At 41.5% G+C, this 27,766-nt stretch overlaps 1 protein-coding gene across 1 annotated transcript in view; it reads right to left on the bottom strand.

The window, feature by feature from the left end:
* Positions 1-27,766, bottom strand: part of IARS1 (isoleucyl-tRNA synthetase 1) — a 211,581-nt gene that overhangs the window by 27,550 nt on the left and 156,265 nt on the right. The window contains exons 25-30 of the mRNA XM_075939706.2: positions 19,189-19,291; positions 18,900-18,983; positions 10,193-10,367; positions 4,560-4,672; positions 3,987-4,082; positions 836-1,012 (exon numbers count right to left, since the gene is read on the bottom strand). Of these exons, the coding sequence (XP_075795821.2) occupies positions 836-1,012; positions 3,987-4,082; positions 4,560-4,672; positions 10,193-10,367; positions 18,900-18,983; positions 19,189-19,291 (748 nt within the window). The remainder of the gene's footprint in view (positions 1-835; positions 1,013-3,986; positions 4,083-4,559; positions 4,673-10,192; positions 10,368-18,899; positions 18,984-19,188; positions 19,292-27,766) is intronic.

Raw genomic sequence — 27,766 nt, 5'->3', positions numbered from 1 at the left:
CTCCTTGCAGGATGGGGACAGATTGGGAGGAGACTTCATGCACTCCCCTCACCCCCAAGCGCTGACTGGCCTGGGGGTGGGGAGAGCACACAAAATCTTTCCTCCTGCACAGCAAGGGGCTTGACACTTAAAGTCAATTGCCAGCTGCTGCTCAGCTGATGGAGGACTCTAAGCATAGTGCTCCCTTGCAGGGGGAGAGGAGGCAGACTTCATGTGCTCCCCCTGCCCTGATTGATCTGGGGGTGGAGAGCGTGCAAAGTCTGGTGGTTCTCTCGGGGCAGGAGGCAAAGAATTCATGCACTTCCCCATCCCCAGACGAATTAGGGTCTGTGGTCAGGAAAGCACAGAAGTATCCTAGCCCCGCCCCTTCCACCTGAGTCCCCGCCCCTTTTGGACCACTTCAAAAATGTCTGAAGTGGCCACTGGTCAAAAATTATTGCCCACCCCTGCATAAGATCTTCTGTAAGGCCTGAAGAAATCAGTTTTACCAGGATTTCATTCATAGTTCTGGAGCCTGAGCTTTAAATGCTGCACTGCAATTTAGCTGCCTCACAGTCCAAGGCCTGCAAGCCTGAATCAATTGACTTAGTGTTGTAACAGTATTTTACTGCATTGTAGCTATGCCCCTGATTTTCAAAGATACTGAACACCCAAGCAGAACCCATTGCCATTTTAGGTCTGAAATATCAATCTACAGATCTGAAAAGGTTACAGCTATATAATAAAATGAATGTTCAATGTTAACACATAGACCATCATCTGTAGTCCAGGGTTTCATTTGATTTAATCTGAACGAAAAAGTCTTTCCAGCATATAGTTAATATATCATTCTTACTTGGGTTTTCTCTTGAATGAGCACTTCTCTTGAGGTAGGCACAGGGTATGGCTTCAGAGTAGCCTTTATTGTTGCAAAAATGAAATCTGTGTGCTCCTTAATAACAGAATCCAAGTAGTCACCTTCAGGATGTGATTTGTAATATACAGTAATCTCATCCGTAGGAACTAGATTGCGCTGAAAGAAAATCCGGAAGCTCAGTATTAGCAAGTTTACCTGTACATATACAAACTTATGTAAGAAACATGCAAGTTATAATTTTTAAAAGTACTGGATTTTAGAGAAAGCTATATTTCTGTTAATATGTTAATAATTGAAAGTTTTCAGGAAAAACTGAGAACAAGGCTATTGTTTTGATAGTAGCAGATAGTATCCTTCCAGTAAACTGAATGAACACAAATAAACATACTATGTTTCTGAATCATACTGACTAGTTTATAGAAATTCAGTTTTCCCACGATGCTAAATAATTCAGATAGGATTAAAACAACATGTTAAGGCTTTGGTCTGAGACTAACAAATTAAACTCTGAGTGTTTCTGCAGCTGTTATAATCAAGCACTGAAATTTACATACAGATATCTTTAACGATACGGCAGTAACCTGCACACACAGTGTTGGATGCAGATCAGTGTTTAAACCAAGACCTCGCATTAATTATGAGTAACAATTCCATCTGAAGAAGTGCGCTATGCCCACGAAAGCTCATACCACCATCTACATGTGCTGTTAGTCTTTAAAGTACAACCAGACTATTTGTTGGTTTTAGTAAGACCGAAACTCTAAGCCTCTAAACAGTTACACTCTTGCTATATTGCACTGCAATGTGTATTTTGAAGGTTTAGGATGTTTCCAAATACATCATTACGAAAAAAAATTAGACTAACAAAAGGAACAGAAATGAAGCAATGTGAATGGTAAGATGTTTTTCAGCAGTGATCATAATGAATAGAGATCAAAGAAAGATACAGGGTTTAGTGATCAGACGGAAAGAATTTATGACCCTACAGTATGACTGTAAATTTAACTTTGGTTAAAAGGTAATTTTCTTGCCAGTATTCTTTCCTATTTTTATTATGTACCATCAATGATATCAGTCTTTACAGATGATCTCAAGAATTAACTTTAAACATATACAGATTGATTTCCCAGAACCTACCCATGAACAAACAATCTCAATCTTACACTTGGGCAAGACTCCAAATGGCAGTCATGTTACAATCTAGCCACAATGGCAGTGGAAACAATATTTAAGCAACTGGAAAAACTTTGTTATGCTACAAAGTTCAACAACAAAACTGGAGAATGCAGTACACTCCCGATAGCCAATGGCTTTTACTTGTGGGTTTGGAAGCTATTCTATTTTCTTGCACAGGGCTACACAGTACTAAAGGGACTGTCCACATTAAGAAAATCTGAACTAGGGTAGTCCTACTGATGCATACCCCTAATGTAAATGGTGTAAAGTGAAGTTTCCGTTGAGTGCAAACAGTGCATCTACCCCAGGGCACAGGATCAAACTGTTTTAACACAACTAGAAAAAGAGAAATAAATGCGTAAAATATTCCTGTCAACACAATGTTGCCAGACATTCCCTCACACATTTTGGTAAAACCACATAATTTGCTTGTGTAAATGACAACATAGGAGTTGTGCTATCTTCAAATATGAGGCCTTCAGCTAGCTCATCTCTCTGTCAGTCACCTAGCTGATGAAGTCTAACTCACCCACACTTGGGCACAGATCTCACACTCAGGCTATGTCTAGACTGCAGGCTTCTTTCGAAAGAGAAATCCGCTTTTTCGAAAGAGAGCACCCAGCGAGTCTGGATGCTCTCTTTCGAAGACGGCCTCTTTACATTGAAGAACGCCTTCTTTCGAAAGAGGAACTTTCGAAAGAAGGCGTTCTTCCTCGTAAATTGAGGTTTACCGCCATTGAAAGAAAAGCCGCGTTCTTTCGAAATAATTTCGAAAGAACGCGGCTTGAGTCTGGACACAGGGGAAGTTTTTTCGGGAAAAGGCTACTTTTCCCGAAAAAACCCCTGAGTCTGGACACGGCCTCACTGTCTAGCAGAAACTGAAGCATGGATGAAGCTCAGCCAAGATAAAACTGAATTGATATTACAGTAAACTTCCAATAATCTGGCAACTGTAGGACTCGGGGGTGCTGGATTAAGACTATCAGAAGGGGGAGCTATGAGGGGTCTGGGGTGGGGTGGGGTGGATTCCACACCAGACCCCTCATAGCTCCCCCCCTTCCGATAGTCCAGCTCTGCCCCAGGCACCCCCGATTCAGCCGCTGCTGGTCAGTTTCAGCAGCAGCTGAATAGGGGTGCTTGGGGCAGAGCAGCTGTGGTGCTGCTGGGTTGGTCCCGTAGCGCCGCTCCTCGGCACTGCAGGACCAATCCGGCAGCACCCCAGCTGCTCTGCCCCCAGCTTTTCCGATTCAGCTACTGGTCAGTTTCAGCAGCGGCTGAATAGGGGTGCTTGGGGCAGAGCAGCTGGGGTGCTGCTGGGTTGGTCCCGTAGCGCTGCCCCTCGGTGCTGTGGGACCAACCCGGCAGCACCCCAGCTGCTCTTGGGGGTGCCTGGGACAGAGCGGCCGGGGTGCCTGGGACAGACCAACCCAGCAGCACCCCAGCTGCTCTGCCCCCAGCTTTCCCGATTCAGCTGCTGGTCAGTTTCAGCAGCGGCTGAATCGGGGAAACCAGGCGCAGAGCAGAGCAGCTCCAATTGTCCGGCTGCCCCGAGCACTTCTGGGTTCCTGATGGTATCGGACTATCAGGAGTGTCGGAGCACTGGATGCCGGACTAATGGAGTTTTACTGTAGTTGGCTGGGGAAAGAAATCAGAAGATCTGACATAAGGTGTTTGTGTTTCAATTCTAGAAGATTGTCTCCCCTATAAATGATGTAGGTGTGCAAGCAATATGGGATTTAGTTGGACGACCAGCAGCTGTGAGACCAGTAAGTGACCAAAATCACTCATTTCCATTTATATCTTGACCAGTAGGCTGCAAAACATTTCTACAGTAACCATGCAAGATTAAATTATATAGGGCAGCATTTTAAATCAATTTGGAAACTTGAATTTCCTCTGTATATTATATAAAACCAATTTTTTAAAAAAATATCACATTCCATCACTTACTAACCTTCTTGCGAAGTTTCTGGATGCGATTAATTACTTCGCGAGCAACTCCTTCATCAACCATTGACTGATCTGGGGTGACATCTAGGAGAACTAAAACCTGAAAGAATGTACAGCAGAACCATTAGTAAAATACAGCAATTATTGCATTAGTATGCAGTTACATTTTTATATAGCTGTTCACTTAAAGGTGGTTATGGTGACAAGACAGACTTAATCATGTGTATTCATTTCAACAAATCAGTTCCCTGTACGCATTCAAAGTCATAGCTTCTTTAGTGGCAATGATCAGCCTTTCCTGTTAAAAATGCACAGTCAATACTGATGGAGGAGAATGAGCTACCCATTATACTGCCCTGAATACAGGCATTTCCACTGACATATATGAGGGTTCAGTAAGAAATATGTTAAGATGACACCACTCTAATTAGGTTCAAATCATATTTCGTACACAAGAATCTTGAAGCGAAAGGCTAATGCAACCATGTTCCACAATTACTTCACTTAAATATTTGAATGCTTACTTTCTAGGAAAACACTTTGCTTAAAGCAGAGAAATAATTCCTACAATTAATACCTGCGCATCAGAATGTGCTTCATACTGGGCAGTTCCTCCCATGACCTGTTCAAAGGTGTACATGAGACGGAGATCTTCCTCATGTAATTCATGCCCTTCCACAATAATGGTACCTACATAATTAATAAGAATTATTTACACTAACTTATTCAAGAACAAAGCCTCTTTCTCATGCTAGTAAACATCCTGCAATTAACTCCTGAACTAAGTATACATTAATATCAAACTTCAAATACATGAAATATCACATGGTGACATTTCTTTCAAAAGGAGGACAGAATCCATATCTCAATGCAGATAATTGTGATTATTACTATTTAAACCAATAGGAACCCTGAGTTATTTGGAATCCAGCACTGCTATTCAACATTGCTAAATAATTCTCAGTAACACAAACTACTACAAATTTAGACTTTCCAAAGTAAAGTCATGACAAGCAGTAGAATTCAAGCTCAAGCATCAGCACTGGTGCAGACAATTTGGAATAAAAAGCTGTTTTTAAAGCTGAAAAAGGTAACATGCAAGACAGTAATAATGTTTGGAAACATCCATCCCAACTGAAATTATTAAACAGATATAAAAAAAAATTCAGCTAGATGCTTATCTCATATATGAATTTAATTTTTTTTCACTTCCCCTTTTCCTTCCCGATCCCCTTCATGGAGTGTGTGCTGTGATTGGCAGGTAGAAACTGTTGGCTTCTAATTAAAGTTTGAATTCTAGAATCCTCTGCTGATTGGCTGAGCCTTGGTAGGGGGAGGGACTTTCAGGCACTCCAGGGCTTTATAAGGCAGTGGGAAAGCGACCAAGGAGCTTGCGAACAGGTGAGTGCTAGCAGGGAGTTTAGAGAGGGAGTTGGGAAGGGGAGTGGGACGGGCATGAGGTTCTCTTGTCTTTCTTTCTTTTTAAATCCCTTCTCCAGGACAACAGTGATGGATGGTGATGGGTCTGCTGTTGTTACCTGCACGGAGTGTGCCATGTTTGTCTTCCTCCCGGAAGAAAGAACAGATTTCATCTGCACGAAGTGCAAGCTGGTCACCATTTTGGAAGAAAAAATTAGAGGACTGGAGGCCCAAGTGTCGACCCTACGCTCGATCAGAGAGGATGAAGACTTCCTCGATAGAAGGCAGCGTTTAAGTCCTTCAAGCACAGCAGGCGGAAGAGCCAGAGAGAGCAGTACGGGACCAGGAAGAGAACTGGCAGCATGTAACTTCTAGAAGGGGAAAAAGGACACCACAGGAATCTCCCAATGCTATAGAGGTAAGTAATCCCTTTCAGGCTCTCTCCACAGACTCTGCAGTGCTGAATGCTTTGGAAGGGACCTCACAGAGAAGAAATCGGAAGGGAACACGATCTATTGGAAGGCATGGGATGCGTAGTCCTAGGGATGGGAGTTCCACGGCCACCACCACCAAAAGAAAACAATGGGTGGTGGTGGTCGGGGACTCCCTCCTAAGAGGGACTGAGCCATCCCTCTGCCGTCCGGACCTGGAATCTCGAGAGAGGTTCTGCTTACCGGGAGCTCGCATTCAGGATGTGACTGAGAGGCTTACCAAGCTGATCAAACCTTCGGATCGCTACCCCTTCCTGCTTCTCCATGTGGGAACTAACGATACGGCCAAGAATGACCTTGAGCGAGTTACTGCGGATTACGTAGCGCTGGGAAGAAGGATCCAAGAACTTGGAGTACAAGTGGTGTTCTCGTCCATCCTCCCTGTTGATGGGAAAAGACTAGGCAGGGATCGTCGAATTGAGGACATAAATGCGTGGTTGCGCAGGTGGTGTCGCAGAGAGGGCTTTGGTTTCTTCGACCACGGGACTCTGTTACGGGCACAAGGATTGTTAGGAAGAGATGGGATCCACCTAACGAAGAGAGGAAGGAGCATCTTCGCGGGCAGGCTTGCAAACCTAGTGAGGAGGGCTTTAAACTAGGTTCGTCGGGGGATGGTGACCAAAACCCTGAGGGGAGAGGGAAAGTCGGATACCGGGAAGAAATGCAGAGAGGAACGAGCAAGAAAGGAGGACCCCTGATTCGAATGTAGAAGACAGGGTGATCTACTGGTTATCTGAGGTGTTTGTACACTAATGCGAGAAGCCTGGGAAACAAACAAGAAGAACTGGAGGCCCTGGCCCAGTCCAAGAAATATGATTTAATTGGGATAACCGAGATTTGGTGGGATGACTTGCATGACTGGAGTGCTGTCATGGAAGGATATAGACTGTTCAGGAAGAACAGGCAGGGGAGAAAAGGAGGAGGAGTTGCACTATATGTAAGAGAGCACTATGATTGCTCTGAACTCCAGTATAAAGAGGGAGAAAAACCTGTTGAGAGTCTATGTTGAGAGTCTAAGTTTAAAGGAGCAAACAACAGCAGTGATGTTGTGGTTGGTGTCTGCTAAAGGCCACCGAATCAGGTGGATGAGGTAGATGAAGCTTTCTTCGGACAACTAAGAGAAGCTTCCGGATCGTAGGCCCTGGTTCTTGTGGGGGGACTTTAATCACCCTGACATCTGTTGGGAAACCAATATGGCAGTACACAGGCAATCCAGGAAGTTTTTGGAGAATGTTGGGGAGAACTTCTTGGCACAAGTGCTGAAGGATCCGACCAGAGGCCATGCGCAGCTTGACCTTTTGCTCACAAACAGGGAGTAACTAATAGGGGAAGTAGAGGTGGGTGACAACCTGGGAAGCAGGGATCATGAGATGGTAGATTTCAGGATCCTGACCAAAGGAAGAAAAGAGAATAGTAAAATACACACCTTGGACTTCAAAAAAGCAGATTTTGACTCCCTGAGAGACCTGATGGGCAGAATCCCCTGGGATGCTAACATGAAGGGGAAAGGAGTCCAGAACAGCTGGCAGTATTTTAAAGAAGCCTTATTGAAGGCACAGAAAGACACCAGCCCGACGCATTGCAAGAGGGGCAAACGTGGTAGGAGACCGGATTGGCTTACAGGGGAAATCCTTGGTGAACTTAAGCACAAAAAGTGGAAACTTGGACAAATGACCAGAGAGGGGTTGAAATGTATAGCATTTAAATGTATAGAATGCCGGGGGTTAACTGGAAGGCGAAAGCACAAATGGAATTGCGACTGGCTAAGGATGTGAAGGATACCAAGAAAGGTTTCTACAGGCATGTTAAGAAGAAGAAGGTGATCAGAGAGGGTGTGCGGCCCCTACTGGATGAAGGAGGTAACCTAGTGACAGATGATGTGGGGAAAGCTGAAGTATTCAATGCTTTCTTTGCCTCTGTATTCACGGACAAGGTGGGCTCCCGGACTAATGCACTATGTGACGCAAGATGGGATGAAGATCGACAGCCCTTGGTGGGTAAAGAACAGGTTAGGAACAATTTAGAAAAGCTAAACATGCACAAATCCATGGCCCGGATTTAATGCATCTGAGGGAACTGAGGGAGTTGGCAAATGTCACTGCAGAGCCTTTGGCCATTATCTTTGAAAAGTTATGGAGATTGGGAGAAACCCCGGATGATTGGAAAAAGGCAAATGTAGTGCCCATCTTAAAAAAAGTGAAGAAGGACGATCCAGGGAACTATAGGCCGGTCAGTCTTACCTCTGTGCCTGGAAAAATCATGGAAGGGATCCTTAAGGAATCCATTTTGAGGCACTTGGAAGACAGGAAAGTGATTAGGAATAGTCAGCATGGATTCATGAAGGGCAAGTCGTGCCTGACCAATCTGATTAGCTTCTATGATGAGGTAGAAGCTCATAGCTTCTATGGCTCTGTGGACATGGGAAAGTCAGTGGATGATATATACCTGGACTTTAGCAAGACTTTTGATACCGTCTCCCACAATATTCTTGCCCGCAAGTTAAGGGAATGTGGATTGGATAAATGGACGGTAAGATGGATAGAAAGATGGCTAGAAGGCTGGGCCCAGCGGGTGGTGATCAATGGCTCGATGTCAGGATGGTGTTTGGTTTCTAGTGGAGTGTCCCGAGGTTCGGTTCTAGGACCGGTTTTGTTCAATATCTTTATTAATGACCTGAATGAGGGGATGGATTGCACCCTCAGGAAGTTTGTGGATGACACTAAGCTGGGGGGAGAGGTAGATACGCTTGAGGGCAGATATAGGGTCCATAGTGACTTAGACAAATTCGAGGATTGGGCCACAAGAAATCTGATGAGGTTCAACAAGGAGAAGTGCAGAGTCCTGCATGTGGGATGGAAGAATCCCAAGCATTGTTACAGGCTGGGGACCAACCACTTAAGTAGTAGTTCTGCAGAAAAGGACTTGGGGGTTACAGTGGATGAGAAGCTGGATATGAGTCAACAGTGTGCCCTTGTAGTCAAGAAGGCTAATGTCATATTAGTTTGCATTAGGAGGAGCAATGCCAGCAGATCCAGAGATGTCATTATTCCCCTTTATTCGGCTCTGGTGAGGCCACATCTGGAGTACTGTGTCCAGTTTTGGGCTCCCCAATACAAAAAGGATGTGGACGCATTGGAGAGGGTCCAGCGGAGGGCAACTAAAATGATTAGAGGGATGGAGCATATGACTTATGAGGAGAGGCTGAGGGAGTTGGGTCTGTTTAGTCTGCAGAAGCGAAGAATGAGGGTGGATTTGATAGCAGCCTTCAACTTCCTGAAGGGAGGTTCCAAAGAGGATGGAGAAAGGCTGTTCTCAGTAGTGACAGATGGCAGAACAAGGAGCAATCGTCTCAAGTTGTGGTGGGAGAGGTCCAGTTTAGATATAAGGAAAAACTATTTCACTAGGAGAGTGGTGAATCACTGGAATGGGTTACCTAGGGAAGTAGTGGAGTTTCCATCTCTAGAGGTGTTTAAGTTTTGGCTTGACAAAGCCCTGGCTGGGTTGATTTAGTTGGGATTGGTCCTGCCTAGAGCAGGGGGCTGGACTTGATGACCTTCTGAGGTCTCTTCCAGCTCTGTGGTTCTATGATTCTAAGAGTCACAGAACAATCCAGTTCTTGTATTCCATACAAGAATCTGTCTACTTTGTTCTACACAATACTTTTCACCATAGTACATAGAAGCAGTATGTAAATTATGCATGTAAAGCCATTTATTTCTACTGTAGACAAGTAGGTTCCAGGTATCAATGCACAGCTTCTTTTTATTCATTTGGAGAGTTAATTACGGTAGTTTGCCTGGAATGTTAACTGGGAGTGGGTCTTATATTCTCTTGCATTTAAATGCAATATATTTGTGTTTATTTTTTACAAAAACCAACTACTGGTTGAACTTCTCTAGTCTGGTACCCTCAGGACCGGACCAGTTCTCTCTAGAGAGAATTTTCCAGACCACAAGAGATCAATATTGTTTAGCAGCATCATCAACACTTCCACTGCTTAGTAGGCTGTTAAAGGACATTTAGGGGTAAAATAGAGCTAAGTAACAGCACAGAACCCTGAGAGCTAGGACTGGTGGCTGTAAACAAACTCTATGGAATTATGGGAAACTTAGCCACACCCTTGAAAAGTGGACATCAGGCTAACTAAAATCATTGGGACTAGAGAGGTTCAACCTGTATTATGTATTTAAAGTAAAAGCAATGGCATGAGCCTGAGAGCTCTCATATCCTTTGGCTCCTTTTTCCAAGGTCCACTTCATGACAATCAACTACTGATCAATGCATACAGTCCACTATGTACCTGTCTTTTGGAATTGCTCCAGCTGTTCGCTCCTCAGCTCCTTAATGGCAATCATAACAGCTTTGAAGGCACCTTTCAGACGCTTTCCAAGCACCATGTGATCTGGTTCTGCTCTTAGACGGATTCCATACTTATCTTTATCAACAGACAATGTCACCTGACGTACATTAAGTTCCTGTATAAATTTACCAAAAGGAAAATATATAAGCAAAATAGCAAGTAAGAAAAAATACTTGGAAAAATAGGGAAAAGGGATAGGAGGTGGATTATAGCATACACACAGTTTTTTTTATCTGGAAGTCCTTATAAAGGATTAATGTGCTGCATCAGTTTGTGACAATGTAGAAACAAAACAGAGACATGTATATTATTCTTTGATGCAGATACCACTCCCATATTACAGCTGCAGTCTATTTGGCCTTTTGGGTAAAGATTCTCTGCAGCTCTAACTACAAATCAGACTAGCCTTCTCTGAAGTATCTGACATTAGCCACTGTCAGAATACAGGGCACCGAAGGATGCTTGTGTAAGTTATGATATTACCAGAAATTGGCTCAAAAGGATGCATAACAGATTCATGATTGTGTTAAGAAGTTAGTTTCAATTTATTTGTAGCCAACAGACTACTACAAATTTTATTTCTTCAGTGGACCAAACATCAATTTGAGTTTGAGTAGTTCTTCTTTTCTGGTTTTCCTACATCTTCATTGTATGTGAATAAGTTTTGAACAAGTTAGATTAATGACCTGTGGTTCTGGAATTCTGCCAGTAAATTCCAATGATGCGGAACTACAGATGCTTTCCTCATAATTTAATTAAATATAAAGTTGCCTCAGAACTTTTACCCTTGTTATACATATTGGCATGAAGTGATACAAACTTTTAAGCACCACTGTAGACTTTAGTACTCCACATTCAACTCTGTTGAAAACAAGAGATCATTATTTACACCTCTTGAAATTCCTGTAGGTTTGTAGAAAATCCTTCTGAAGAGGAAAGCACCATATCGAGATTTTAAATTACACTAAAAATGCTTTGAGTCTTCTAGAAAGCCTGTGGTTATTCTGTCTACTTTGTAAAATTAAAGAAGAATGTCACACTTAAGACACATAATTTTGTATCTGAAATTGGAACTTAAGAAAGAATCTTGTTCTTTTGTATAATTTTCTGTTCATTAGTGTTTTACAACTTCTACCATGAGTATATCATACATTAATCCTATTACTGACCCGTTGGTCATAAAATTCCAAGTACTTATAAAGACCACTGATATTTAATCAAATTATGGTACCTGACCCTTTGAGTCTATCTTCACATTTTGCTTTTAGTACCTGACAAGGTAGCAAAGTTCACACAAATTGTGATAGATTGCATTAGGTGATTCTATTTAATAAGCAATATATTTTATATAAATTTTGCAACTATATGTAAACACCACCCATGCCAGTACAAAAGGACTGTGAGATGAAATAGATTGGGGGCATGATAGCAAAATAATCCCTTCACACCACAGACTCATGCCCATGTTAGTTTTAGGGGGTAGCCATGTTAGTCTGTAATTTTAAAAATCATGAGTAGTCCTGCGGCACCTTGGCTGGCATGACACACCCAAAGGAATAGCTGGGGACTGCATGGACAAAAATGATCTTCCCTGACTTAGAGGATTGCCCAAAATAAGAACAGTTTTAGGCCTTCTGAAGCTTTCCCTATATTCCAGGACACTGAAAATCAAAATTAACTGCACAACTAAAGGAAAGAATTATTACTACCACCAAGAGGCATAGTGAGAGCTGCCATCGCGGTGAGCCAAAATCATGGATTCCACTGCTTTCATGTAGATGCAGTACACCATGTCTAGACACAAGAGGGAAAGACACCAAAAAACAAAACAAACAAAAGAACTGCAAGGATGAAGCAGACTTCACAGCACCTCTAGGTCACTAGGGGATTCCCCCACACGTGAGTTTCCCCAGGGTAGAAGCATCTGGGTTAAGTGCCACCTGGCACTGGAAAACAAACGTAAAGTGACCAGAGTCAATTCCTGGACTGGAACCACCTTCTCCACCAACTGAAGAACAATCCCTTATCTCTTTTAACACTGTGTTCCGAGGTCCTCTCTGATTGAACAGCCTCGATACTAAGGAGCCAACAACATGACAGACTTTACACAGAGATGAAGGGAGTGAAAGAGCAGTACTGAGTCAAAAGGGCCCCATCTTCTGCAACTGTAGAACATGTGCCACATGGATCATCTGCTCAGAAGAGGACTTCAATAGTCAAGCAGGAGGGAGAGTGAAGGAGAGGATGGCTTAAGGAAGGAAGCCAGTTTGTAGCCCTGGAGACAGAACAATCCACAGTCTGGGCTGTAGCTCATCTGATGAAGTTGGTTTTACCCACGAAAGCTTTTGATACTATATTATATATATTTTTGTTTGTCTCTAAGGTGCCACAGGACTACTCGTTGTTAAGAAAGTCTTGTTGAAGAGAACTCAGAAGAACACCCATTTAATCCACTATCCCATTCCACAAACTCGCTTAAAAAAGAAAACTGAACAGGAATTCAATGTTTCAGGGGCAATTAAGTTTTAACGTTGTGCTGTTAGACACAACCCCACATGGAAAGTGACAAACGACAAACATAACAAGACATAGCTCAAGTTTATATAGCATTTTTACAATGAGTTTTAACAATGTAAATACAAAATCTAGCCATACTAGCTAATTAACATTGAAGAATAATCAGATTAAAAACTAATTTTCTTCATACAGTGTTAGTGATAACACTAGCACAATTATAAAAATCAAAGAGTTGCAAGTGCATTCTCAACACTTTGGATTAGAAAAAACAGTGTCTCAATATAGAAATTAAGGTTTACACCTGTGTGCAATTATATCTGTATAGTTACAATGATACCCATACACTATAACGTATTACAATAGGACAGGTTTCCGGGGTGGCTGTGTTAATCTGTTTTAGCAAAAACAAGGAGTCTGCTGGCACCTTAAAGGCTAACAATTGTTTTGTGGCATAAGCTGCAACTCCCTTCATCACATGTATGAAGTAAAAGACAAAGGAAACATAGTAGGGATACAGAGATGGGAGAAGCAGCAAGGAGTCCTGTGGCACCTTATAGACTATCCAAAGTGTTGGAGCATAAGCTTTCATAGGCAAAGACTAACACTTTGGTTAGTCTATAAGGTGCCACAGGACTCCTCGCCGCTTTTGCAGATTCAGACTAACACGGCTACCCCTCTGATACTTGACACCAGAGATGGGAGAGTTACATCAGAGATAATTAAATTAGGATACAGGTGGGTAAGCAGGTGAGACTACCTAAAGTGGAAAATTATTTATGGTAATGAGTGAGAGATTCTGAATCTGTATTCAGGTGCATTCTTGTGGTGTCAAATTTGCCTATGAATTCCAGTGCAGTAGTTTCACACTGCAGCCTGTTTTTGAAATCTTTTACTTGAGGATGGCAACTTTGAAGTCTGTAACTGTGTCCAGCGAGGTTATAATGTTCTGCCACTGGTTTTTGTAGGTTAGCATTCTTGCTATCTGATTTGTATCCATTTATTCTGTTGCATAGAGACAGGTCGGTTAGTCCAATGTACATGGCAGAGGTGCATTGCTGGCATTTATCATATGAGTAAATGTGTAGGTGAATGAGCCTTTCATGGTATGGTTGATGTTCTTAGGTCCTATGCTGGTGTCTGTAGGGCAAATATGTGGACAAAGATGGCAATGGGGTTTGTTGCAGGGATCGATCCTAGGGCAAGGGTTTCTCTTATAGGCTTGTTCACCTGCACATCTCAACACTTCAACAATCTCTAGCATACAAAGTAAAAAAATAAAAGCTCTGATTTTCAAAAATGTATTGGTTTAAAGTAAATTTAAGTAACTTACAGCAAAATAAATTATTAACTAAAGCATGTAATTTACCAGGAAAATAGCACAAACGCAACTGAAATTTCCCATTGCATTTCATTAAAATTTCTCTCTGCACTCTAATTTGGCACCATCGTTTATTAAACATATTGTGAGGGTAATATGTATTTCATTTACATTATCTTTGACCTAAACACTTAGATTCAGTTTTTCTCCCCAGAATCTCAATAGTGAGCTGGCATAGGTCCTTTCAAAATGGATTAATCTCAGCCTTCATTTATATTTTTAATTTATGCAATAATAATTCATATAATTTATTTGTTTAATAAAATGACTAAAAGATCATTTTTGTCCTCCTCAGTGTTTAACCCTTCATGACATTTAAAAAGTTAGATTTCTCCTGAAAGTTTTCACATGACTCATGAAAGCCAACTTTTTAAAAACAGATGTTGTTGTGTTAAAACCTATTTTTTTCACTGCTGGGGCAGAATCTGAAGTGTTCATATAAAAACTGTTAATTAAATTAAATCAAATGTTTCTTGGAAGTGAAGCAATCTGTCTGAAACAAGACATTTTGGCAGCATGAACTGAGACAGAAAAAATGGCTATGGGTTTTGCCGACATTAAACCTTTATTAGCTAGTATTCAGCCCCATAATGGACTTGATTTTCAGTACTGTCCTTTAAATTATGGCTGTATGCTGTCATTTCAGGTAATAGCTCTGTGTACATCTTACATCTTATAGCTAGAGTTAGCCAAACATGAACTTCTTTTTTGAAAGGGTGCATATCAAATGAGTATTTACAAAGCATTTTACTTCTTCCTCCATGTGGCAAAAGCTGCTAATGCACCTATAGAAACTGACTTTTTAAAAAAAATCAGATAAAATTGTATGTCATTTTTCATTTAGTTAAGCATATTTAACCTCAAATTCTGTATCATGAATTAACCAATATGATTTCCTCAAGTAATAATACAACCGATACCCTTTCTTTTGTCAATTAGATTACCTTTGTTACAAACTTCCATGCAACTGCAAGGACTGAAGAAATTCATCCTAGGGTGCTTCAGCTAGTTCCTTAAGTAATCCCAGAAGTGCTTGCAATTACCTTCAAGAACTTAAGGAGGATATAATGACAGACTGGGTCAGACCAAAGGTCCATCTAGCCCAGTATCCTGTCATCTGACAGTGGCCAATGTCAGATGCTTCAGAGAGAATGAACAGAACAGGTGATCCATCAAGTGATCCATCCCTACACCCATTCCCAGCTCCAGGAAAACAGAGGTCAGGGACACCATCTGCACCCATCCTGGCTAATAGCCATTGATGAACTATGAATTCATCTTGGTGTTTTGTTTTTTTAACTGTGTTAGTTTACAAAATCTTTTATCAATTGTGAGGTCCCAGAGGACTGGAGAAGGGCAAACATAGTAACTATCTCTAAAAGCGTGAACAAAGACAACTTTGGGAAATACAGGCCTGCCAGCCCAACTCTGATACCTAGAAAGATACTTGAAGAATTTATTATACAATCAGTTTGTAAGAACCCTACATGATCATAGGGTTATAAGAAACAGTCAACAAGGAAAAGTCAAAATAAATCATCCAATCCAACCCTATTTCCTTTTTTGAGAGGGTTACCTGGCCTAGTGGATAGTATGGATGCACAGATTTGATATATCTAGATTTTAGTAAAGATTCTGAGACAGTCTTTCATGAAATTCTCATAAGCAAACCAGGGAAATGTGGTCCAGATGAAATGACTATAAGGCTTGCTTTAAGCTGATTTAGACTGTTCTCAAAAGTGGTTCTTAATGGTTTGCTGTCAAAACTGGGAGGGCATGTTTAGGGAACTCCCACAAGGATCAGTCCTGAATCCGATACTAGTCAATATTTTCATGACTGTCTTGTATAATCAAGTGAAGAGTATGCTTATAAAATCTGCGGATGACTCCAAGCCGGGAGGTGTTGCATGCACATTTGGAGGAAAAGATTAGTATTCAAATTGACCTTAATACATTGAAGCTTTGGTCTCAAAGCAACAGGATGACATTGTAGTAGGTTATAGCAAATCACAAACTGAATGTGAGTCAATATGATGAGCTACAACAATGGTTACTATTTTAGAACCTATTAGCAGGAATGTTGTATGCAAGACAGGGAAGCAATCATCCCACTCCACTTGGCAATGGTGGGGCCTCAGCTGAAAAACTGTGTCCTGTTGTGGGCACTCCACTTCAGTAAACATGTGGCTAAACTGGAGAATCCAGAAGGCAGCAATAAACACAAGAGATGTTTTAGAAAATCTGAACTATGAGGAAAAGTTTAAAAATTGGACAAGTCCTGAGAAAAGAAGATTGAGAGGGGACCTAATGACCATCTTCAAATATACTATGGGTCATTATAAAGAGAAGAGTGATGGACAGTTGCCCTTGTCCACTGGAGGTAGAACAAACAGTAATGAGCTTAATCTTCAAGAAGGTGGGTTTAGATTAGATATTAGGAAAACCTTTCTAGCTGTAAGGGTAGTTAAGTTCTGGAACAGGCTTCGAAAGCAGTGTGAGCGACATCCCCATCATCAAGGACAGATCAGACAAACACCCATCAGGGATGGTCTAGGACCCGTGGACTTAGTCCTACCCTAGGACAGGAGGCTGAAGTTGAGGACTTTGCAGTCCCTTTCAGACCTGCACTTCTATGTGGACTAAATTTTCCCAATACCCAAGATAAGATTAGTAATCAGCATATAACACAAAGATTTTTTTAAAAACAATAATATCCATTTCAGTTTTAACTAGCCAACTCCTCTTCAAAGCTAATACTCCATCATGAACTATGCTGTGACATCACAATTAATATGGAACCATGGGAGATCCTGGATATGGCCCATATGGAATATATATTCCAGTTTAATATACAGGGTGAAGAGTTGCACATTTCTCTTTTGGGGTATAAAACTACGATACACAGGCTCAAACATCCCTGCTCATTAACTGATGGATTTCAAAATTGTAAAACATTGTTAGAACACTGAAAGGGGTTTGGCAGCAGGTTCCTCACACCAGTGCTGAAAATGGCTTACCTGCTAGTGCTGACAAGACAAATCCATTACTAAAAGCTTGATTAATACTTGTTTCTCTTATGATCTTGATGTTGGTCCTTTCTGCACTAGCTTGTAAGCCATTTTTGGAAAGGGAACAATCTCCTAGTCTAAACAGCCCTGCTGTTGGTCTTAAGTTTCATTTGTTTAAAACAATGTTTTATTTTCATAATAAAGAATCAAAGATTGCAGCTCACAAAGCAAGTCACTTGAAAATACAGCTGTCTGCAGAAAGTTGTTCTGACAAATATGGTTTTAACATCTCAGTTTGTGTCAGCACTTGCATTAATAGCTTACATTATGATGTCACAGAGAAAATCCTCAAGAGAAATCCCACTTTATCAAAGTTATCAAAAATCGTTTAGGGCATTAGTGCCAGAATAAAATAAAATAAGCTACAAATACTCTTTTTACATAATCAAGTTTGATGAACAAAGCTGAGAAGTATAATCAAAATGCATCACATCAAATCAAATTGGTTAAGTTCATGGATATCTGTAGCTCTGTACTCTTCTTTTTAGGAACTAACTTGAACATTTTCCAGAACTAGCAAAACAAATATTGGGTTTTGGTATCAATCCGCAAGACTAAGATTTACACAGCACAATTCTGATATAGGGACAAATTAATATACATCTGGAGATGTAGATGTGGATATCTGAAGCTCATTTTTGCAGATATAAATTTTGGATCTAGAACCCTGAATATTTGCACATGAAGATACCAATAGCTGCACAGAGCTTAAAAATAAAAAGCAGTCAGTTTTTTTCTCTACCCTATTTGAATTTTGTATAGATTAAAAGCTTGCCTTGAAAGTACTAAGTTTTAGATGACTGCTAAAAGCAGAATGCCCAGGCAATTTGACAGTCAACTCAAGTATGTCAAATACCAAAAAAAGATTTATTTTGAATGGCAGGGTTTTTATCCTTGTAAAGTATTAAAGTAGGGCAGAGTGCATTTTCTCTAATGGATCCACATTAAAGAGAGAGTTCTACAAAGCCGTATCACAGGGGATGCTCAAGATAATTGCAAGAAATTATATAGACCATAAAAATCTTACCCATTTGACATTTATTTTTTACAAAACTTTGGAAAAACAGGTTAAACTTTGAGAACACTGGGAACACGCTCAATTGTTTTTTTACTCTGACTTTTCACAGAAATTTCCATCTAACTAAGCTATGGATCTGCATACTTTCTTAACCCTTCAGTTTTTACTTTAGTCATTGTAATTTCATATCCCTGAATTATTTATTGATTAATAATGATTACTCCTACAATTTCACCTCCAAGATTTGGCCTATAATATACTTTGGCAATCCTGAGTGGTTTAGAATGCTACATTTCAAACTATGTTTCTGCCTCACACTGATCATAAAGTACTATATTTCTAAAGTTCTCTGAATGACTGGATATTAACAAAGTCATGTGATGTTGCTAGACATTTCAGAAATTAAGTGTTTCTCTTAATGTGGCCTGTAGATTTATTACCCTTTGCACTTAGCTCCGCCCTTTGCACTCAGCTCCCATTTATTTGATTGAGATAGCTGCATAGTGACAAACGATGGAATGTGGACCAACACAGCAATATATGTAACTTACTGAGCTTCAGTTAAATAAGATAAATCTACCCTGTAGCTATGATATAGAAGACTTTCTCTGAATCTAACTTGCACAGTAAAACTCCAATTATCTGTTCTGTTGATTATGTCCTTACCTCAAGTATATACTTTTCCAAAGACCTGATGTTTTCCAAAGCCTCTGGGTCCTGATGGATAACTACTACTTCTTTCAGTGGATACTGAAACAAAAATCAATAGAGGTTCAGTTTGAAAAAGGAAATAAAAGGGTACAGAAAATATTATATTGGACATTTTAAACGAAATTTCTGTTTAATTTTGCTTGCTAGCACAGATTTAATCATTCACTCCCCCCCTTCTCCAGAAGTTACAGAACTGCTATAGGTTCATGGAATATTGATCTAAGAGATATTAAGAGCTTCTGACCTTTACTGGAATGGTTTTTCTGTCTCGGATTACCCGGCCAAGCTCAATAACAGATTGCATCCAGGAAACTGCATTTTCAATTTTTTTGTCAATCAGATCCTCCCTAGATTAGAAAGAAACAATTTAATGTTTTCATCTCTTTAGATTTAATTAAGTGGGCCTTTAGCATATCGTCACATCTGTCAAAAATTTCCCAGAACAGATTTGGTCATATCCATTTACTGGCAATGCTAAAAAACAACGAGAGAGAGAGAGAAAGAGAGAGAGAAAGAGAGAGAGAAAGAGAAAGAAAAAGAAAGAGAAAGAGAGTGTGTGTGTGTGTGTGTGTGTGTGTGTGTGTGTAAGCATTATTCTTAGCTGTCATTAATAGCTTTCAGAAGACTAATGTAAAAATAGCTATGTGCTCTATCCATTTACAAGTATCCATTGAGGAGAAAAATTTATATTTATAACATAATGGAAAATCCAAAAATACATAACAAATGAAATAGTTACAGTGCTATTGAAATATCCCCACACAGTGAACGAGTGGGATCTCAATTAATTATCTATCTTGAATGAGAGGGTTATAAGATGATGATGGGCCACATCCATATTGCAAGAAAGTGCATGTATTTCAAACCTGTTGCTTTTTTTGTGGCTTGATAGCAAGCAACACCTCCCCTCCCCAACTCTCTGTTTCCAGACAGCTTATTTTTCAGGTTAAGAACACAGTAAATTTTGTTTCAAATGTAAAAACAAATAACCACTTCTATGCGTGAAGCCAGCTCTTTCTTTTCGTATTTGATTGTTTGAATGTATCTGTAATTCAGGTGGCTCCCTCAAAATTGCACAGATTTTCAACTGAAGCACAGTTATTACTTTTGTGGTATTGATTTGTGTCAGGAAAGCTGTGAACAAATGAAAATTTTAGTGTGGATGTGAAATTACTAATTATATAATATTAAGTGAAAACATTCTTGGTGTAAAACAAGACAGTTACCTGTTTCTGTAACTGATGTTCTTCTAGATGTGTTGCTCATGTCCTTGTAAAGTAGGTCTGTCTGCTCACCACACGCACTGGTGCTGGGAGATTTTCCCTCAGTAGTTTCCATAGGGGACAGGCTCCAGCACCTCTGGGAGTGGTGCACATATGTCATGTTATGTAGGGCACTGCTGGGCCCCTCCTTCCCTCAGTTCCTTCTTGCTGGAAACTCTGCCAGAGGGGAAGGGAGGGCGCAATGTTGAATGGACATGAGTAGCACATCTCAAAAAACACCAGTTATGGAAACAAGTAACTGTCTTTTCTTCTTCGAGCACTTGTTCATGTCCATTGTCCACTGCAGTAGATGACTCCATCTGTGGAGGTGGATAGGAATTTAAGGACATGCAGCAAGCAAAACAGCTCTGCCAAACCAAGTGTACTATCTGGCGTGCTGAGTGATAGAGTAATGTGTCATCAACATATGCATGGAAGACCATGTTGCGGCCTTGCAGACATTTTTGACTGGAACAGGAAGAGGCCTGCATCCTGGTAAAATGAGCCCACACCAGCGCGGGTGACTGAACTCCTGCCAATCATAGAATACTAGAACGGGAAGGGATCTTGAGAGGTCATCGAGTCCAGTCCCCTGCCCTCATGGCAGGACCCAGTACCGTTTAGGCCATCCCTGACAGATGTCTGTCTAACCTGCCAAGTCAAAGAACATCTTGATACAGGAGGTAATCCACTTAGAAATTCTCTGCAAGGACACCGGAAGGCCCTTCATATGCTTGGTGTAAGCCATGAATAACTGGGAGGCCTTATGAAAGGGCTTCATCTGCTCAAGGTAAAAGGCAAGTGCCCTCCTAACAATGGTAGAGGCACCATTCCTCACTGGACTTATGTGGCTTGAGCTAGAAGATTGGACAGAAGATATCCTGACTCACATGGAAGGGTGATACCACTCTGAGTAGGAAGGCAGGATGAGGTCTAAACTGCACCTTATCGTTGAAAAACATAAATATGGGGGGTTCCAGTGTTGGAGCACGAAGTCTGGACACCCTTCTGGCTGACGTGATTGCCACTAAAAAGGCGACTTTAGCAGAAAGAAGTGAGAGAGCAGGAGGCCATCAGCTCAAAGGGCAGCCCTGTCAACCTAGAGATAACCAAATTAAGGTCCTATTGAGGAAGAAGGGCTGCGGGCTTCTAGGAAAAGCCTCTTAAAACCTTTCAGAAACTGAGCTGTCACATCAGAGGCCACTTGCAATACTACCCCAATTGTCGATGTCAACAGAGCCCTGAACTCTTTTCTAGGGTCCTCAGGTAGTGAGGAGTCAAACTTCACCATCGCCTGCCACATTTTCAGGTCATATCTGCCAATGAGGGCCGGATGATTTGCTGATCATAGCTGGAAACTTGAAGAAGAATAAATGTTTCGACCAAACAGACCCAAATCACTTCGAGTCTTTATTGCTCATGGTTATGGAGGGCTGACCTTGCCTCTCTCGGTGGCTGAAAACTTCCACCATGACCCAGTTGGGTGCTGGGAGCGAGTACAACTACTTATGTCCTTAGGCCAGGACAAAGCACTTGTGCTTGGCTTTTTTTGAAATGGGAGGTAGGAAGGAAGGTCTTTGCTACAGGGCCTAGGCTATCTTAGAGACTCCCTTATGTAGGGGCAATGCCACCCTAGCCGGGTGGCGTGACCCAATACGCCAAACCTGGTGTCTGTGGAATTCTCCAATTCCTCCACTTGGACGTCCAAATTTGCTGCCACTTTTTTTAAGAAGTCCTGGGGGAACACCAGAGGGGATGCCACAATGACTTCATGTGGAGATGAATGTCCTTCCTCTGTCACCAGGGGTGGGTCCTCCCTCTCATTCTCCATAGGATAGGTGCCAGTCTGACCACCTAAGTGCCAGGGGCACCTCTGATGGCCCTGTCACAGAGTTAGTGACCTGGGGTTGGTCTGAAAAGCCCCAATGGGTCCTTGGGCATCACTGAGAAGGCCATTTGCAGTGTCAACTGGGATGACCTGAAATGCAATGCCAGGGACTGCACCAGAGGGAGAGAATATGGTTCTGACATGATGCTGAGTGACCTCACACTGGCCAATGACCAGGATGGTGAGCATGGACTTCACTCCATCCAGTATTGGGAGCTCCCTGATGAGGGCAATCTTGGAAACTTGGGGGGCCAACAGCTGTCTCTAGATCCACACTGAGAAGACAACTGCCACCAAGAGAAACAGTGCTGTCACAAGAACCGGGACCTGGAAACTCTGCACTCACGTCCTGAGTAGCACAGTGTCAGTGAATAGCAGCGGTGTGAAGAGCAGTGCTATCCCTGCATAAATCTGTCCCTCGAGCAGTGGCATGAACCCGGTGAGTGGCTGGGTCTCTTGTGCCTCAGCTTCCAGAAATCACGTGCCTCTGTAGGTATGTGCCCAGTCTTCAGAGATGCTTGGGTCAAAGTGTCACTTTGACTTTTCTTCTGCCGGTGAGCCAAGCTGTGGGGAGTTCTCTCCAACCTCGCAGGACACCATGAGCGCCAAGCACTAGGTGACCAAGGGTCCAACAGAGGTTTCCCACTGTAGCAGGGACCAGCTACCATTGGCATTGTCAGTACCAGCATACACACAATGTCTGGATAGGGATGTAAACGGTCAACTACTTAACCAGTTAACCTGGTATGCCTCACCATTACCAGCTAATGCTTACTGGAAAACAGTTAACCCATTTCCCTGGGAACAGCCCCTTGCTGGGAGTCAGCAGCAGCCAGTCATAGCATTGAGGTGGGAGCCAGTGGCAGCGCCCGTCCCAGCACACAGGCCAGGAGCGGGAGTTGACTGGTTAACTAGGACAGGGGTGGTCAAACCATTCCGGACGAAGAACCAAGATATTAGTGGATCCAGCGTGAAGAGCTGGGGCAAAGTTGTAGGGGGGAGGGGGGAGGATGACCTGCCCCTTTAAGAAGCACAAGAAGCACGTTTCTATGCTTTTTGGCTTCAGCAGGCTCCTGCCAGCTGTGCCATATAAGAAGCACCAGATGGCTCCTCTGCCCTGGTAAGCATAGGGGAGCCACTCTCAGAGGTACGGGGGTGGCTTTGCAAGCCGCACTGACCAGATTGGGGGGGGAGGGAGGGAGAGCCGCATGCGGCTTGTGAGCCATGGGTTGGCCATGGCTGAACTAGGATTTTACATCCCTAGTCCTGGGCCACTGCAATGCCTCCAGTGTGGAAGGTACCTGACCTAGCCTGCTCAGCCTGCACTTCATCCGGCCCACGGTCTCTCCTTGGATCCCCTACTTGCTTATGCTTCTCTTTACAAGGACCAGGAGACTTGTCCTTGCTCACCTTTCTGAACATTATTGGCGGGATCAGAGGATGCCCGATACCAGCCAGCTAATGGCCCCAGGCGGAGCACACTGCACCAAAGTGCTGGTGTTTAGCAACAAGTCCAAACTGTGGTCTTGGGGAGCCAAAGCAGACTCCATTAAACAGTGCTTTTAAAAAAGAGAAGCCTGTCGTTAATAGTTCTAGGCTAGAGGGATCTGCAGATCAGACACTTCTTGCTGATGTGAAGCTCTCCTAACAGTGAAGGCAGTCCACATGGGGATCATTACCTGGCATGGGCCTACTGCAGTTAGCATATAGCAGCAAGAAGGAACTGAGGAGGGAGGCCTAGCAGTGCCCTATATAGCATAGCATGTGTGTGCCACTTAAGGGGGAACTAGAGTACATATACTGCTGAGGGAAAATCTTCTAACACCGGTGCATGTGGCGAGTATACATACCTACTTTGAATGGATATAAGCAAGCACTCAAAGAAGAAAGAGCAGTCTAAAAGATTTACTAAACAGAAGAATCGGAGGAGCAAGATTCATGATTTGTTCCTCAAGTACCAGGAATTTTTGGGTGAACATTGATTATTTAAGTTTCTGTTTCCAGTGAAGAACTTTAAAAGTTTAAACTTGTGCTTTCTTGCAATGAAAGGTTTTATGATTTTTCACTTGTAAATGGTCATAGTAAGAAATACTTACTTTCCACTAAGACTTTAAAGTATTATTGTGAAACTGTATTGTGAGAATATTGTTCATAGATGATGTGTGGTTTATTATTTTGGGCAGAGAAGAATCTAGTTAGCACACAGACAAATAAGGGCCTTCATTTTTTGTTATTACGGTACTTTGTCTGAAAATTTCCCAGGATTTCATCTATTTATTATAAAATACTTAAAAATCAGTGAAAATTGGTGCAAAATCCCCCTAATTTATTTTATTATTTTTTAAAGGGGGAAGACAAAAAAAAGCAACCGAAAGAGAGAGAGAGAGAGAGAGAGAGAGAGAGAGAGAGAGAGAGGAAAAGTACTGAAAGTAAAAACAATTTAATGCAGTTATTTCATGAATTGCACATTAATAGTAGAAATATATATGCACATGCACGTGTATGTATATCATCCACTACTCTGCCATATTTGAACAGACAGCCTCACTTCTACATTTGATATTAAAATAAACATATCTACTTAATATAATGTCCTGGATTTTCTTATCAGTATTTTCATGTACTGAAACTGGTCCAAAATGCAGGTTAAAAAAATTAAAAAACACGTAACAGCTTTTATAAAAGAAATATTTTGGTTAAAAAAAACCCAGTAAACTGAAAACAAAGGACCTGTTACTGGGATTTTTTTTGTTAATAATTTAAGTATTTCATGGTCAAAAAGTTTACAGATCTATTATTTATTTGACTGAAAGTGAAATACAGGTGTATTACAGAAACTCATATTCAACTGTTTCTGCAATAAATACTAATTTATTCAATTTCCAGGGTATATAAAGAGACTTGTGTAATTAAAACAAAGAACAGGAAATAAGTGTTACTGCTAGAGCTCAGAATTCAGATTAAAGCATGTGTAAAAGAGCTGTTTTAATTTCGTGTGTCTTGTTGGCTTTCTTGAAAGGTACCAGAATTTCCTTAATTCACTATCTGAATAGGACCCAAAAGGGAAAATGAAGTCACATTTTTGTGGACTTCAAAAACTAAGAGCTATTGCCATTAACTGTATATATCAATATACTACTTAAGCGTCACAGAACCAATTAATTCTCAAATACACATGCAGTTTTAAAAGCCAAATAAATTCATGTCCGATTCTGAAAATGTCAATCAGTTTAACCTATATTTTCAATACAACCTTTTTTGCATAAGCCTATGCAGTGAAAGTATACATCACAAAAAAAACATAGTTCACAACTGCCTCAAAAAGAGATGACATTTAATTTAATATAATTTAATTTAAACACTAAGGGTATGTCTAGACTGCAAGCTTCTTTTGAAAGACGCTTTTTCAAAAGAGCTCTTTTGAAAGAGAGCATCCACACCTCAAAACCAGATTGAAAAAGCAATCTGTTTTTTCGAAAGAGAGCGCCCAGACTGCATGGACGCACTCTCAAAAGAAAGCTCTGATTGCTATTCACAGAATGGCCATCAGAGTACCTATGCGCTTTTTTTGATGGCCTCCTCTTTAGAAAAATGTCCCTATTATGTGTCCACACACCCCCTTTTTATTTTATTTTTTTTCCAAAAGAGCTCTTTCAAAAAAAGCGTTCTTCCTCATAATTTGAGGTTTATCAATGTCAAAAAAAATCCCGTGTTCTTTCAATTTAATTTTGAAAAAACATGATTGCAATGTGGACGTGGGTGAAGTTCTCTCGAAAAAAAGGGCAGTATTTTTTTCGAAAAAACAATGTAGTCTAGACATAAGAGAAAAAAAGGCATTAGTGAAGGAAATAAGACTGCCAGATTTTTAGCTACTTTTAGTTTTGAAATCATATCTATCTTTTATATGATTAGTAGAATGGAACAGGAATGCACATGGGATCCAATAAGTTACATAAATTAAGTTGCCATGAGTAACTGAATTAAATTCTATTAGTCCATACACACCACTAGCTCAAAGGCATTCCTAATGAAAACTTAGCAGTTTCACATTCTGTGCCATAGAAAAGTGCACTTCTAGAATGCAGTCCATCAGGAGCATTGCTAAATGAGTCTGAGTAGATTTCTTGCAAGAATACTTTCCACGATTAACGTATATTGCATAAAACACAACTGTTAGCTCTCTTGCACGGTCAGTGACGGCAGATACGTTGGAGGGCAGAGATAGGGTCCAGAGTGACCTACACAGATTAGAGGATTGGGCCAAAAGAAATCCGATGAGGTTCAATAAGGACAAGCGTACAGTCCTGCACTTGGGACGGAAGAATCCCAAGCATTGTTACAGGCTGGGGACTGAATGGCTTTTCTGCAGTTTGGCAGAAAAGAACCTGGGGGTTACAGTGGATGAGAAGCTGGATATGAGTCAACAGTGTGCCCTTGTGGCCAAGAAGACTAATGAAATATTAGGTTGCATTAGGAGGAGCAATGCCAGCAGATCTAGAGACGTGATTATTCCCCTTTATTCAGCTCTGATGAGGCCACATCTGGAGTATTGTGTCTAGTTCTGGGGGCCCCACTATAGAAAGGACATGGACACACTGCAGAGGGTCCAGCGGAGGGCAACCAAAATGATTAGGGGGCTGGAGCACATGACCTATGAGAACAGGCTGAGGGATTTGGGCTTATTTAATCTGCAGAAGAGAAGAATGAGGAGGGAGGTGATAGCAGCCTTCAACTTCCTGAAGGGAAGTTCCAAAGAGGATGGAGAGAGGCTGTTCTCAGTAGTGACGGATGGCAGAAGAAGGAGCAATGGTCTCAAGTTACAGTGGTGGAGGTCTAGGTTGGATATTAGGGAAAAAATACTATTTCCCTAGGAGGGTGGTGAGGTACTGGAATGGGTTACCTAAGGAGGTGGTGGAATCTCCATCCCTAGAGGTTTTTAAGTGTTGGCTTAAAGCCCTGGCTGGGTTGATTTAGTTGGGATTGGTCCTGCTTTGGGCAGGGGGGATGGACTCAATGACCTCCTGAGGTCTCTTCCAGCTCTATGATTCTATGACAACAAAGGACAAAAAGAAAAACCTAAGTACGTATAAACTCTGGGTGGCCCAAGCCGACATCTGAGGTCTCAAACACGTTCCTGTGAGGCTGAACAGTAGTACAACAACAGGTAAGAACCTCTTTTCTTCTCGTCTTCAGTTTTCCCTCTAGCATCATTAAAATGAGCCGTCAATACCATGGGACCCCCTGTTCTAGAGGAAGCTGGTGCCATCTACGGGTGCCATGGATTTGCACTAAATGGCACCAGCTTACTCTAGAACGGGGGTATCATGGCTCACTTTCATGGTGCTAAAGAAAAAACAGTTTCATCATAACATTCACAAGTTGTAGACTCCTGATGCTTTGACTGACTGATACAATGGGTGACCTGATGAGATTGACTGATGTGACCAACTGGGATCCAAGAAAACTCTTTTTGGAATCCCTTATCTATAGGACACTGATCAAACCAAAATAGAAACAAATTCAGCGACAGGCTCCTTATCAATAGTAATAGAGATGTAGTCATATTAGTCTAGTCTTGCTGAAACAAAAGACAGGACTATGCAGCACTTTAAAGACTAATAAGATGGCTTATTAGGTGATGAGCTTTCATGGGCCAGACCCACTTCCTCAGA

Source organism: Pelodiscus sinensis, chromosome 11, assembly GCF_052426305.1.
Source record: "Pelodiscus sinensis isolate ZL-2025 chromosome 11, ASM5242630v1, whole genome shotgun sequence".
NCBI lineage: Eukaryota > Metazoa > Chordata > Testudines > Trionychidae > Pelodiscus > Pelodiscus sinensis.
The sequence above is the reverse complement of the archived record's forward strand: the minus strand, read 5'-3'. Positions and strand labels throughout refer to the sequence as shown.